The sequence below is a fragment of the Aplysia californica genome, unplaced genomic scaffold (assembly GCF_000002075.1).
Source record: "Aplysia californica isolate F4 #8 unplaced genomic scaffold, AplCal3.0 scaffold00391, whole genome shotgun sequence".
In the NCBI taxonomy this organism is placed as follows: domain Eukaryota; kingdom Metazoa; phylum Mollusca; class Gastropoda; order Aplysiida; family Aplysiidae; genus Aplysia; species Aplysia californica.
Window position 1 is genome coordinate 20,972 of NW_004797661.1, and position 15,321 is coordinate 36,292.

Sequence of the window (15,321 nt, forward strand, 5' to 3'; positions counted from 1 at the left end):
CTTTTGGTCTTTTCATGCTGGTCACTAGCTAGCCTTACACCTAACAGGCACATCAAGCTATCACACAACAACAGTTTCTTTCACATCTCCTGTGCTATTTTGTTTACCACTACATACCTGTCCAAACTTTTGACCATGTGTTGATTGTCTCAGATCATTGCGAACAATACACATCTGACCTCTTCAGGACGCCTATCATACTTTGTTTTTAGTCCAAATAATAAAGACTTTTAGACTGCTTTTGATTTTGAGAGAGAACATTGGATGTAAATGTTTGGATGGCCATAAAAGAGTGATGAAGAAGCCATGAGTTATGGATGTGGATGAATGTGCAGAGACTTAACGTCGTGCAGAAATGTAGCAAATCCACCCAAATTTCCGTGTCACTGTGCCTCTCTGTAGCAACTAAAACATAATGTCACTCCAGAACTTACAACCCAAAATCGAGTAGTAAAGAGTGTGCTAATGATAGGGAAATAAATTAAACACAGACTGATTCAACAATAGTTGGAGACAGAAAGTTCAGAAGTTATGCACAAGCTGACCTAAGTCACAAACAAACAAATCACAAAGTGCAATGAACCACTGTCGAAGCAGTACACAGCCGTTGTGATCACCAAAACTTTCGAAGAGGGCAACAAATTAAAAAAGAAAAAAAAAGTACAAATAAGTATTGCTCTTAACTTTCAGAACTTGCAGATGAGAGTGGCATCGTCACTGATATATGAGCTCGGCACAAGTAAAAATTTCATCTCAAAAACTGAATAGTAATAAATGGCAAGGATAATATTAACAAAATGTACAATACAAAAAACTATTTACGAACAGAGACTCAGTTTGGAATGTTTTTCCACACCTCCAACACACCCCCCCCCACTCCATGTGTAATACACAGTTCAGTATAAATGTGTCATTTTAAGACATAATGAATTAAATTATTACACCCCCTCCCCTCCCGGATGAGTGAGAGTGATAAATGTTAATATATAAGGCCTATACACTACCTTCATTATCTTTTATGCACTGACAAAAGCTAACAAAGGCCACTTGGTAGGCAAGATGGCCTCTATTTATTAAAAAAAAAGGAGTAAAGCAAAACAAACCAGAATATGTACAAATAATTTACAACATAACTAAATGCTACGGTTACCACATAATGGATGAGACATGTATTAAGCTTGTAACCTGAAGACATTTCCGGTAAATTTTGGCAGCAGAACCAGGAAAATGCCATCCTCCCTATGCAATCCATGTTTCAGTCATGTGTTCTATGTGTGAAAACGAGTCAGTAAATTTATATTGTAGCTGTGTGTGTGAGTTGATATCTTCCTCTGCAGGTATAGTAGCAACACAAAGAATGTACACATTTCACACACACAGTCAGACACAGGTAACACTAACACGGAAAACTCGAATCGGAATCACAGAGAGCTCATACAATGTGCCATTCCCTGATTGATATCTCTTTAATATTCCATTATACTGTTTACCCAAATTATGGATGTGTTGAAATGTCTATCAAGCCCTACTGTGTTTGAATTATCTGTGCTTGACTGTATTTAACTGTATACGTATATGGAAAGAGCATCAAGCACATACTTATAAAAGTGCAAGTATGTACTGATACGCTTCAAAAGAGTAGAGGAATGTAAAAAATCCAAGTTCCCAACAAAAGTGATAACAACGTTTGGATCCTGAAAAATGCCTTTTTATAATAGAAAAATGGGTAAGAAAAATACCAAATCCTGCCCTACAGTCTATGGATGACCCAAAAAATCACTCATTGAAAAATTTAGTGGGACGCACTCTGATTCAAACTAGTGTCACTACATAGGATATTAGACAAATCAGGACTAAGATTCAAAGACATGGATTTCTTGATCATGTTTGGATGCGGGGGGGGGGATTCAATAAGTAACTAGACTGTGTCTGTATGTCAAACTTATATGTTTTTGTGGAAGTGAGGGTGCCCTACCCAAATGACAGTAAGCAACTGATACCTTGCTGCGGATGTCACACGTATCTACCAAATCAGAATTCACGTTATCCTCACTGTGGTAACTCTTGATGGTATGACTGAACGTTAAAAGTCAGTGATATAATATGAAAACCTAGGAGCCATATTCATTATCAGCTAGGACCTGCTCAGAAACAACGTAATTAGCCATGAATCATATTTTCTCATTAACTTACCTTGAAAATTAAAGTACAAATGCCATAGATTTTTTTTGCATAAAACAAAGTAAGGACTCAAAAACTAAGCTATTAAAGGAAACGAACACAAAAATATGACTCACAGCCAAATACGTCATCAACCTACCAAATGTTGAGGAGTTACAGGCTAGTCAATAATGAATATAGCATAAAATCTAAATGGTTGAAAAATATACGGACGGAATGTTAGAATAAAGTTCTTTACATCAACCAGACGAAACCACTGGTGCTTGATGAGTGAATTATGATTGGTCAGTAACACATGCTGGGAGAGTCAATCTCATTGTAAAACCAACAACTTCAACCCATATGACAGGCCCTCTTAACCTTGCTGCTTCTGTTGAAAAGACGATGACTGGTATTTCCTTTTCGAACAAAGGAAAAAAAACCACAAGGTGAGGAAATCTGTGAGAAAACTTCAATGCGATGATGCTTGTTGATCACTCTGTGAACAATGCTGACGAAGTTGGTGAAGATGAGAAAAAAACGAGGTCCAGTTTGTATCACATTAATCAAATACTGCTTCGAGCTCCAGTCATTTTCAGTAATGCCTGTGCCCCAAAGGGCGTCGAGGAACATGTTCGTAGCGAGAAAACTCCCGAGGGTACGATGGCGGCTCTGGCGCATAATATCTCGACATTTCTCGAGGTCTGAGCGAGTGGGGCACCATATCATCGTAATAGTCGTCCACCTCAACTCTCGGGCGTGGAGCTCGCTGCTCCAGTCCTAGTCAGGATTTCCGTCCTTGAAGAGCTGCCAGACTGCTTGAGGAGATGGTGCCGTAGGCCTGAGAGTAGCTGCCAAACACAGCCTTGGGAGCACCACTGCTGGGGTTGTTCATGGCATTGCTGAACTGCTTACGTCCGTACGCCGGTTTTGACCGCGGGTTGTGGGCAGAGGTGGGCCTTTGACCTGGGACCTGGATCAAGCAAAAACAGAAAGAAAGGTGTTCTTTTAAATTTTATTCCCCTTTCAGCTCAATATCTCCAGTCAGCTTACTCAGGGAAGTCAGTATGTCTACTGATTAGATACAACATTCCTGTTTTTGTCTCGTTTTTTTAATTCATCATTAATATTTGCTTATGCACTACAAAGGTACCCTCATACATCAAATCCTCATTCTTTTCTAAACATTCTGGAGTGTAAAACAAGCTTCCAGCTTGAAACCTATCTTTTTATGATGAAAATGATATTTTCTATTCAGCTTAAGCTCTATAATAGAGAATAGGCCTACTATTCATAAGAGTTAAGAGGAACAGATTAAAAACCTATTTAGAATTGTACTTTCTTAAACATGTTTGCTACTACATAGCCTGCTCTTGACTCCAGTGTCATTCTATGTGAGAATACAAGGTGCTCAAGAAATCTGAGGGAGAAAAATATTTTTGTATTTTCCTGCTTCTTCTCAAAATATGATGTGAATAACATCCATCCCATGTATGCAAGGATTAAATCCTGTCAGGAACAGTATCAATTTTAAAAGACTATTCAATGAAGCAAATCAATGAAAAAGGATGAAAAAGTTCCTCAAAGGCAAACTGAAAGTCATCAATGATCACAAAGTGAAAAAATACGGAAGACAAAGTGTGTGATTGCGGGTAACTGTATAAAGAAAGACTTTAGGTGCTTTTGGATTGGAAATAAAAAGAAACCACTGCCACAGGTAAACAAACCAGTAAACATATACTGCCTGACCAGAAGCAAAATCTGAGATAATCTCTCTGTTTCAAAAGTCTAAACATGCAGACGAAACAGGTGCCCATCTGTTTTTATTAACAAAACAAACCCACTCAAAGTCCAAACCTAGTACTTATTATAATATAGTGTAAAGCGCATAGAGCCTGCTGTTGAGCGGGGATATGCGCTATACAAATGCTATTTATTATTATTATTATAAACAATAAACCGTGACAAAATAAAACACTATACTGACTGCCAGGAAATACTGTATCTAATTCTAACTTTTCCCTTGTGTGGAACATTGGTACTTCCTAACAGCCCGAAGCAGGAGATGCCAATCCAATACCATACATGTATATCAACCGTAACAGTCGCAAATTGTGAATGTCTGGAATTTTTACTTTAAAAGAAAACACTGTAGGAGTGTCAAGCACGCCAGAAAACAAATATATATACATTTTGTGCCAACATGTCTCCAAATTTTTGCTTAGTATACTTTTACTATACTACAACTACAACCTGATCCAAGGGGATTTCCTTGCAAAATTTTCTGACAACGATGAAACAACTAAATTTCACACTGACATGGAATGCAACTATTACCATCAATATGCTAGCCATGGAAAGCTGAGGTAGAAGTAGTAGGTGCATAGTCATTCACTAGCAGCAGGAAAAAAGTTTAAAACAAAACAAAAAGATACATCACTCGCAGGGCAAAAAATACAAACTTATTAAAATAATGACCTTGTAAGCTAGAGGAAAAAAACCCCCCGAAAACAAACAAACAAATAAAACAAAATCGAAGAGAAAAAGCACTTACCATCCGTGAGCTGGCCACCATTAAGCCATTTCCCCCACCATTTCCTCCCCGCTCGTCTACCCGAGTAATGGTTGGGTTGCTCTGAGCTCTGTGCACACCCGACACAGGTCTTCCCTGTCCTCGCATCGCGGCCGGGGCGGACGTCTGTCGGCCCTTCTAAGTCAAAGGGAAGAGAAAAACAAAATTATCATATCTATATCAACGACTCCTTAGAATAATGATGATAATAAAAATTAAACAGCATTTGCTCATGCAAATTCCTGCTCAACAGCAAGTTCTATGCACTTTACAATCTACCCCAGCATACCTACAAGCAGTGCCTACAAAAGTTACTGAGGATCAGATAGAGAGACAAGGTCACCAACAAGGACATGTTAAGGAGAACAAGACAGAGCCCAGTGAGAGATGAGGAGGGAAGAAGGTGGTGACGAAGGATAGAAAATACTCTCAGGAAGTCAAGCAGCTGCATAACAAGAAAAGTGTTGGATTGGAACCCACAGGGTAAAAAATCAAGAAGAAATCCACGTGGAACCTGGAGAAAAGTCACAGAAATCGATGTACAGAAAAATGGGAAGACATGGAATAACATCAAGAGGCCAGCCCAGGAGTGGGAAAGGTGTTTGTTCATTGCCTATACCCTGACCCAGGGTGAGAAAGGCAATGATGAATACCTGTTAGCATTCTGAAGCAATCTCAACTTCCTGGGCAGCATACAGTTAGTAGGCAACTAAAGTTAGCTCAATATTGGGGATTTATTCACCTGAGGTAAAGAGGATGGTGGAGGCAGTGTTCACAAGTCATACAATTTAAGGAACATTGAATTTATCCAGATTTCTGACGAGTGAGGAATGGGATGTTTAAATATGTAAAAATCACATTAAAGCAGGCTCGGCAAAACACTACACTCTGACAACCAGTAATAATGTCTCTTCCCTACGTGTAATTTTAAGACATAATGAATGAGCGGAGTGCAACTTTATATAATGCAAGGCTTGTCTAATGTGCTCCTTTTTAAAGAAAAACATATCACAGTTTGGGGAACAATCAATTTGTTTCTTCTTTTAAGGTATTAATATATACTTTCCCAATCGATTTTAAAAAACAACATTATATACATTTGAAGGGCAGCATATCAAACAGCAATCAGATACCTGAATGTCAAACTGATTGAGCACAAAAGAAAAATTCTATCAAGTTGGTGAAAGACACGATGACAGAACAGCTTACCCCATTGGTCGCTTGTGATGACTGGATATTTTCACAACTCCTTTGTCTGGACAGTGCCTTCTGTCTCTGAGGTCCAGGTGGTGGGTGGTCATTCGATGCAGTTCGCCCAAATGCTGCATGAAAAAGAAAATGCGTGCAAATCACCTCGTTGCTAATACAGGATGTCAATACAGATATTTTAAGGACTTTTCATAAATGTTTTACACTCCCGAATCAACATAATTTAAATCATTCCAGAAAAAGGTTGCTTCAACCTGATAGTTAGAACGACACTGACAGTAGGGAACTGGAGTACCTAAGCAAAATGACAAAGAAGACACCTACTAAAATGCATATTTCCTCATGCAGAAATGGAAACTTACATTTTCTGCATGACAAGGGTAGAGACAAATCATTACACCACAGACGTGGGCAGATGATCCGATGAAGTGTTGAGAATATTATACATTCTTTCAAATTTGCCTCTATATTTCGAGACAGTAACTGCACTTATTTTGCACATATGCCAAGTAGTTTGAAGTAGTATGTCATACCAGGTGCAGACTGATTTTAGTAACCAAAATCTCTCTCTCTCTCTCTCTCTCTCTCTCTCTCTCTCTCTCTCTCTCTCTCCCAATTTATTAACCAATTTACTTTGTCAATAAACTTGTTATCTGAATACAGCACCTCGAATCAGACATGACTCAGAAGATTTTACATAGGCACTGTTTTTCAAACATATCTATTTATAGATTTCTTTTTTAAACAGGGAAGGATAGTTCAATCAAGATTACAACTCATGAAAGTCACTCTGTCCACAAGGGAAGTTCAATCAGTCAATAAAGAAGACATCAAATACATTAGGCTACCACATTGGGTAAATGTTCTCATCCAACTTGACTATATCGCTACCTTAGAATTATAAAGTTCTATCGGCGCAGTACCTAGTTTTGACAAATTATTTGACGTTAAAGATTTTGACTTTTAAAAAATGTTAAGCTTTTTTTAATGCAACTCTTTGAATATCTTGATAATGACTCTGAATCATCTTACGATATTGATAGAGCAGATATAACATTTGGTTTCTGACCTCATGGTCTTAGTAACTCAAAACGGCCAAAAATGTCAGATACAATTTTGTAATTCTGAGGTAGTGATATGTCTTCTCTGACCACATCGAGAACTAATTCTACCTGAAAATGAGGAATGATGCTGAGGGGGGTGCTCGCCCAGGGAACCGTATTTGTGGACAGGCTTGGGAGAGGGACGTTTGGGTGATGAGTGCATGTTCTCTTTGGGTGGCTGTTCGTGCACCATTTCCTCCTGTCTGTATTCCTCCTCCTGCTGTTGCTGCATCGCTGCACTGCGCGCTTCCTCCCTCCTTCTGCGTCGCCTCTCAGCCTTCTTCTGAATAATCATCTGGAAGAAATGCAATATTTTACGCATAAGACAATATACTCTTATTTTTTTAATCAAAAACTATACTTGGAAAAATTTCCACTATAAATTCTAGTAACAGTGTACCACTGAATCAAAAAAAATTAATTAAAAATAATGGGAGCACCATATTTCATTCTGAAATTTTAAACGACACAGCCAGTGCGACTGCAAAGGGGCCAAATTCGTGTCTGATAATTAAACTTGCACGCATCAATATCTGACAAAACCACAAAAGTAATAAAAGGGACCCAGTGTGACTAATTATATTGTAAACCACAAATGATTTGTCTTTTTTAAGGTCATTACATATAAAATCAACTTAAAGTGTTTATCAATAATGCTCACTTAAATCAGAATAGAAGTCAAAATAACACTTGATGAAAGCATAGAAACAATAACATACTGAACCCCTGATTTTCCCAAACTTAACTTGCAAACCTCCCCACAATTATAATTTACTATCAAAGGTATGAAGAGAAAGGAAACCTTTCTTTTTTATTCAATATTGTACCAAAGGCGCAGCCTTATTTCAATTCTATACTGGTTTCATTCTTTGTAACAGAAGGATACATTGGGAGATCTAGCAAACATTAAAGCCTTATATTGCCAACTTAAAAAGGGCTGATATACCATAAAACATTACTTACTTTTTCACCATTCAACATACTCAGATACATCTGTACTTTTAAAAGAACAGTAAAACAAACTAACAAGATAATGTAACTACTTCAGGGTTTGATTCTATTGGATCTTTCGCAAGTTGATTCCCAAGTGACAGGAGCTACTCACCTCATACAACTTGCTGCGGTACTCATCTACAGTTAGCTGAATGTCATCACTAAGGGGAGGAACTACATCAAAATTAAGGCTGATCTCCCCAGCTGGGTTGTGAAACCTGAAAGACCCAAACAGAAATCATCACAACATGTCATAAAACCAAAGCAGGAATGTCACGATGCAAAAAAGAGAAATTTTCTACTCACTGTCTTAAAAAAGCACAACAGACCAAAAACCAAAAAGATGAAAAGCTATATTGTCTGCAAATGAAGTCAGATGGGTGCACGGTTAACTCAGTTGGAATCATGCTCGACAATGGAGCGCATGATTCTCGTTCGAGTCCTTAATAGCCATTGTTTAACTTTGGTTGTTTTGTAGAGGTTTCAAGGCTCTCAACCAAATTGGCCCAGCCTAACCTGAGATTGGTGTTAAATTCAAAAGCCTCCACCTCTGAAATGGACTGTACTGAAGGGGGCATTAGACTCTTTCACTTACACTTTACGAATTCAACCACCATTGATCACTCACCTCTGAACAAAAGGATGTCGGAGCGCCTCATCCGCTGTTATTCTTTTGTCGGGGTTAAAGTGTAACAACTTTTTCATCAGGTCAGTTCCATCAGCAGGAGAGTCAGGCAGCAAGTCGTCAAAGGACTTCCTGTGTCTGACGAATCAAAAGAAGGGGTTAGAAAAAGAATGAAGACGAGCACTTCAACTGCACAGGTTACCAAGTGTACCCTTCTAATTCATTTCTTTTCCAAAAGAAAAAAAAAGCACAAAGAATTCACTTTAAGTATGAACAGTGAACAAAGAAAAACAAGCACAATCCTTGATTCCTCCACTAAATGATGGTACATTCAAATAGCAAAAAATACTCTCTGTAGTTTTGTTGGTGTTTTTTTTTTTATAGTAGAGGGTTATATGGCGCTCGCAACTGCATAAGGTCATATGAGCTCAAGGGGGGTGGGTGTCAACAGAGAAGTCTTTACAGGGAATCAGACTTAGACTGCTCACCTCTCTAGCTTCAACAGCACAAGGTCTGCTTCGACTATCAAGGCACCCCAAAATAGCAGGTCACAAGAGAGTGACAAACATACAAAAAAAGTAGAGGGAAATGACAATAGTAAGGATCAGGAAAGAAAAAGCTGCAGTTCCCTGTTGTAGATCAGGCATAGTTATGAGCGTGACATGAGTCAGCCCATTTACAATTCTACTATGCTTGAACAAGAAATATCCCCCCTTTAGGAATGGCCTAAAGACACTACAGTCAGTGGCACTGCCCCAGGGGTTTTTCTGTAGTTTGAAGGACAAAACTATCTGGCACACAAAAAACACTGCCAATACAGGTAAAAATATCATACTTCATTCAGCATTTGTGGCAGAAATAAAAGCTTACCTTCCAGCTGCTGATGCTGCTTTCTCTAATACTGATGCCCCATACGAGGATTTCAAACTGTCTATATCTGAAAAACATCAAATCAAGGCATATCTGTAAGATAACCCGCAGGAAAAATTCAAGCTCTCTAAATTTAAGAGCTTAAAATCTATGTTTATTTATACACGTCTTTACATGCTGCACAACAACTTTTACCTTCCTGTACGAAGAAAAAAGAAGCTAATATTGTTATAATTTAACATAAGTGTTCTGACAAACAATACGTATACAAGGTAAAAACCAAATACATTTTCAAAAGGAAACTGTCCATAATATTACAACTGTGCAAAATATAAATTGTGAGATACTTTCCAAGCATGTAACTGAAAAAATGCACTGCAGTAGAACATTTTATAAAAAAGTAAATGTTTATCCGACACTCTTTGACACTACAAAACATGCCACATGTCACTGAGACTGCAGCCATAAAACAAATCCTTCAGATTAGAAGTTGGGGTAAAGCAGTATTCCTCTTGCTCCTTTTTCTCTTGAAAGTATTATCAATTCTCCCACTGAAAAAGCTCAAGGGTATAAAATTAGATATCAGCACAGAATTTTGACTTTTCATTTTCACTTTCATTAGAGTATTTCAGCGAGATGTATCCCATTTAGCATAATGAAATAAAACAATCAACTTGAAAACTGTTTTGCTGAGTGTGGACCTCCCATTACAATCATAAGACAATCCATTAAAAACTTTTTCAGGTGAGTGAGTACCTACCACTACATCGGTCCTTTCGGAGATGGACGTTAACCTCATAACCTAAGAGTGGTAGTAGTGGCGTTAAACCTATACTACTTACCACTACGTGAGGGCGGTGGTATGGAGCCCATGATACGCTCTATCTGGTTCAGGGTTGAGGAACCTGGAAACAGTGGTTTTCCCAGCAACATCTCACCAAGGATGCAGCCCAAGCTCCACATGTCAACCCCTTTAGTGTAACTGCAGAGGAAAATAGAACATAAACAACCAAATGCACAGCTTTGGGCTTCCTAAGTTGAGCAACTGTTTTTGGCAGAATAGCAAACATATTTTAAACAGAAGCAAATTAAGACTGAGAAATGCAGAAAAAGACGAGGACAACCACAGTAGAATGTCCATTAACCACAACTTAAAAACTCAGATGGGGAGTGAGTGGGTAGTAAAAAAAAAAGAGCAGAAAGGAGAAAGAGGGGTTGGGGGGGGGAGGGAGAAGTGAAGAGGAGAATTAGCAACAAAACAATGAGAGAGGCAAAGAGAGGATAAAGGACAAAGCAGCAGTAAAAGACTAAGACTTAAGTCAATGTTAACACAATAAAAAAAAAAACACGCATACTTTTTCATCCTTCCTTACATATAGACCCGGATGACACTTGACAAAGAAAAACACAGAAGGCAAATAACATCAACTCACACAAATGCACGAGTCAACAAGCGAAACCCCAAAGCTGCCGAAATTCTGACAACAACATAGAAACTGTACACAAAATCAGCACAAACATATCAGAACACAGCAAGAGACATCTAATGCCTTACCGGTGTGAAGCAAGCAAAATCTCTGGAGCTCTGTACCATCTTGTAGCAACGTACTCGGTCAAGTTTGGATCACCAGCCTCATCCATTGAAATTTGAGTTAAAGAACGAGCCAGACCAAAGTCACACAATTTTACCACACATTCACTATCCAAGAGAATGTTTGATGGCTGAGGAGACAGATTGGTTTAAATTTGAAACTGCTTATTACTGTTTTCATCAGATAGCATTCAAGATTCTCATGAGATAACCACAGCCCTACCTCTGTTGAACATGGATCAAACCTATAGTTAAGTTTAGTACTGTATTGTTTACTTCTGACCTGTACTCCTATAGAGAGAAGAACGTTTATAGTTATATATAGTTAGCCACAGCTTAAAAGATATAGCTGTCTTAAAAATCATTTTGCATGAGGACAACAAAATAAAAAGACAAACTGAAGGGTATTTTGAGGAATCCTACTTTCTCAATAAGTCGATTCCCACAAATTTGTGGACTAATGTCTTTGATGCTTCAAACAGAGCCTATAATGTTCAATCAAAAAATCTCAAAGACTAAATATGTATGGTCAAAAATTCTCACCTTCAAATCTCTGTGAATAACATTACCACTGTGAAGGTATTTTGTCGACTTGAACAACTGGTACATGATGTAACGCTTATGTACATCTTTCAAAATATTGCCCCGCTTTATGACATTATGCAAGTCTGTTTCTGAAATAAAATAAAAAAGACAAGTATGACAAAAGTGTTGCAAACTTACCAGTATTTCACTGAACATGTCAGTCAAATCTCTGAAATAATTACTTTCCACTTCAGTATGTCCACACATCTTCCATACCCATTAACAGACTACCTTTCTTTATTTGTACAGAATAAACAAGGAGGCCTGCCCTCCTTAAACTTTCAACAACCTAATTGTTATTAGAGTGCAGCATTCACTATGGAGCTTCTAGTTCTTTGTCCTCCTCTTAACAAAAAAATAAGCTGGGATTTTACCTCCCCAAGGACACGATATGTGAAAACATATTCAGTATCAAAGTAGGTCATATACATGAGCAGCAAGAACTCCCTTCTAAATGAAAAAGCACTATGAGGCGACTTGGAAAATTCACTTTATACAGATGAACTGATGAAAACATGCTTGATAAAGAAAAACACAGAAGGTGATCTGCATTATTTTAGCTTAAATTGAGCAGATGAGATCACATTGACTCTTCTTCAGGGTCATTATGGGCTGATAGAACCAAGACAGCTGGAAGAAATAGTAAACTGATTTAAGAAAGTAAGACCAACTTCAAGACTATTTACCCCTGCATCCTTAGTCTTAGCATATGCATAACAAAATGAAACTTAAAGACACTGGTACTAATTTCATAAATAGAAATGTGATTTTAAAAGAAATCATACATTCAACAACAATAATAACATACTAACCCATGAACTCAAACACAAGATAAATATCTTTGTCATTCTCTGCTTTGATCACATTGTGTAGCTTGATGACATTGGGATGGTCACCAAACTCTTGTAGGAACATAATCTCTCTAAACGTCCGCTGAGGAAAGAAAGGGGTAAAGATGTCACAAAAATCATAAAGGACACAAATCATGAAAACTGGCACCTCACAAGCAGATAAACTGAAGTGTAGGTAAACTCAATATCAACTTGAGAAATCAATTTGTCCATCTGGAACTTAGATAAAGTTTCAAACAAAGCAAGAACAGGTATAGTCATAAAGGCTTGTGATCCAGAGAGAAGACATGCAAAAAAAAAAAATGCCCAAAAGAAAAACCAAATTACCTGTGCATCTGTCTGGTTCCTAAAAGCATCGAATATCTTTTTAACAGCCACAACTTCCCCAGACCTCCTGTCTATGGCCTTCCAAACAATTCCATACGCCTAGTGAGGAAAAAAAGATAAAAATCGTCAATGAGGATAAGACATGTGTATACATGAAACTGTTTCACAGTTGCTTCAAGACAATTTTTTTTAAAAAGGGAATACAGTAAACAGGTACAAGTATTTAAACTATTTTACTGGCAATAAAAATATCAAATATTATCACAGCAAGCACATTCCTTGGTTGAAACTTCATGCATTGCACAATGGGATCCTCCAAGTCCAAGGTAAGTTGTTCCGCGGTGAAACACCTGCAGATCTACCAGTAAAAAGCCATTTTTAAAAATGTTTATATTATAAGTGCATCACAAAAGTAGTGATGTCAAGATATACAACTCACAATCCTGAAAACAAAAACAGGTCTATATGTAACTGCTAGGTAAGCATGAAAATGCAAATATAATTACTTATCTTTTTAAACTATAGAGCTTAACTGCAAAATTTCTTCCCCATCTGTTGATTTAATTACATTTGCGAAGTGGCTAGCCTGAGTAAGTACGGCTAGACTGCCAGTCTACCCGTACTTAGATCTATGTTTGGCCAGGTATCGACTCGAACCTGTTGAGTACACAGGTCTCATTAGACTTGATCTAGTAGTTCTTCAGGTTTAAATAATGCAAGTCAGTAAGGCACCTTTTGGTTTTGTCTGAAATACAAATACTTTAGGCTTTGCAAACTACAAATTTCATTTACAATTCAGCCATCAAGTACGGCTAGCCTGCCAGTCTAGCCATACTTATCTTAGGCCTTATTAACATTAGAAAACAGGAGGTTTAAAATACATCCACTGTCATTAAGACACGGTTTCGTCTCAAATACAAATACTTTAGGTACTGCAAACTAAAAATTTATTTACAATTCAGTACGCCTTTTTTTATGGTCAGTCTAGCCATCTTATTCATATTAAGAATAAGTACGGCTAGCCCAGCTGTCTAGCCGCCATTAAGTACGGCTAGCCTCTTCCTTACATTTGCGTCCTGTGGTCCTATGGTCAATGATCATCGATATATGTGCACAAGGCAGTGCTGAATATTTACCCAAAAATGCATGCAATAGCTTAATACATATTATATTCTGAGAGAGCATTATATACAGACAAGACAAATCTGCATTAGCAGGGGTGTGTAATGATACAAGAACTGCAATAGGCCATGACTATGACGCAAAGGGAAATATGCAACAAAAGTTACTTTTAGGCAGGGTGCATTTCTCATAAATGAAATTATGAAACAGTATGAACTTAAACTGCCCGAGCTTTTCAGGAATCAGTCCCCATTTAAAAGAGGATAAGGCTAACGACCTCTTATTCAATTTAAGCCTATGTGAATGTGCCACAGCCACAGCATGACAATCACATCTTCTAAAACCTAGGATAGGAATAAAACAAAATGAATTGAATATGTCGTGTTCTAGTTGAGTACTTCCACAGAAATTCCCTGTTTACAAGTAGTAGTCGCTGTTAGAGTTTTCAAATTAGCATCAGGTAGGGTATGCTGCAAAAATGCATGCCGATCACAAATATGATAATAACAGCTGAGGGATTAGAACCAAACTTGTTATGACTGGTAGATTTACAGCAGGGTCAGAAAGCTGAATGCCAACTAAAAAAGATTGCAACGAGAGATGTAAGACAAGAAAAAAGCATATGTGTACTATGGAATCAATGTTCACTTACTCCTTTTCCAAGGCGCTTCTTTATTTCGTACTTTTTGGTGATGTGCGGCTCTATTTCGGAGCTCATGGTGGACACTTATAAAGGAACGCTAAGCCGACATTAATTTTGATCTGAAGGGCGGAAGTGGATCTTTGAAGAATGTCAATACCAACGGGATCTAGTTCCACACACTTTACTTTGCAACAGAATTAACGGACTTCAAACTGCAAGATAAATAGTATTTTCAGGACAATATGATTGATTATGCACTCCAAAACGAATATTACTAGGAATGTTTCCTTCTTCTAAATGGATTTCCCATGAGTAGTGATTTATCAGTAGTGAATTCTTTCATTCCATTGCCAAAATGTGACGTCAACATAATGTGTGTAAGCATGTGTTGTTGCCATGGTTCAATACCGGAACCATAATAAATCGAAATCGAAAGTAGCAAATGAGCATGTATACTTGTTTTCAGTCCAAATTGTTATGCTCCATTGTGAAACGTGGTGTTTATCCAAGCGAGTTGCGCTTTGTGAATGGGGCGACACATTGTTCCTTTCTTTTCCTCCAAGTCGTTTGTTACCATGGGCACAATGTGACTCCAGTCTTTAACGCTAAAATGAGTAATAAATGTACTCCGAACAGTATATTAATGAATGCCGCTATTGAGTTACGAGGG

The 15,321-nt window shown here is 37.9% G+C and overlaps 1 protein-coding gene across 2 annotated transcripts; it reads right to left on the reverse strand.

Moving 5' to 3' along the window:
- Positions 1-2,222: 2,222 nt before the first annotated feature.
- Positions 2,223-15,191, reverse strand: LOC101859802 (extracellular signal-regulated kinase 2). Of its 2 annotated transcripts, none has more exons than XM_005103816.3 (13): positions 14,661-15,191; positions 12,887-12,985; positions 12,521-12,641; positions 11,667-11,797; positions 11,088-11,254; positions 10,375-10,514; positions 9,533-9,599; positions 8,666-8,800; positions 8,150-8,255; positions 7,114-7,339; positions 5,942-6,054; positions 4,715-4,870; positions 2,223-3,133 (listed from the first exon to the last, which is right to left on the reverse strand). In XM_005103816.3, the coding sequence occupies exons 1-13, from the start codon at positions 14,724-14,726 to the stop codon at positions 2,945-2,947; spliced, it is 1,716 nt and encodes a 571-aa protein (XP_005103873.1). In that variant the 5' UTR covers positions 14,727-15,191; the 3' UTR covers positions 2,223-2,944. The 2 variants fall into 2 exon arrangements, with proteins under 2 accessions (XP_005103873.1, XP_005103874.1); XM_005103817.3 differs by having other exon boundaries at positions 4,715-4,867; positions 14,661-15,190.
- Positions 15,192-15,321: the final 130 nt, after the last annotated feature.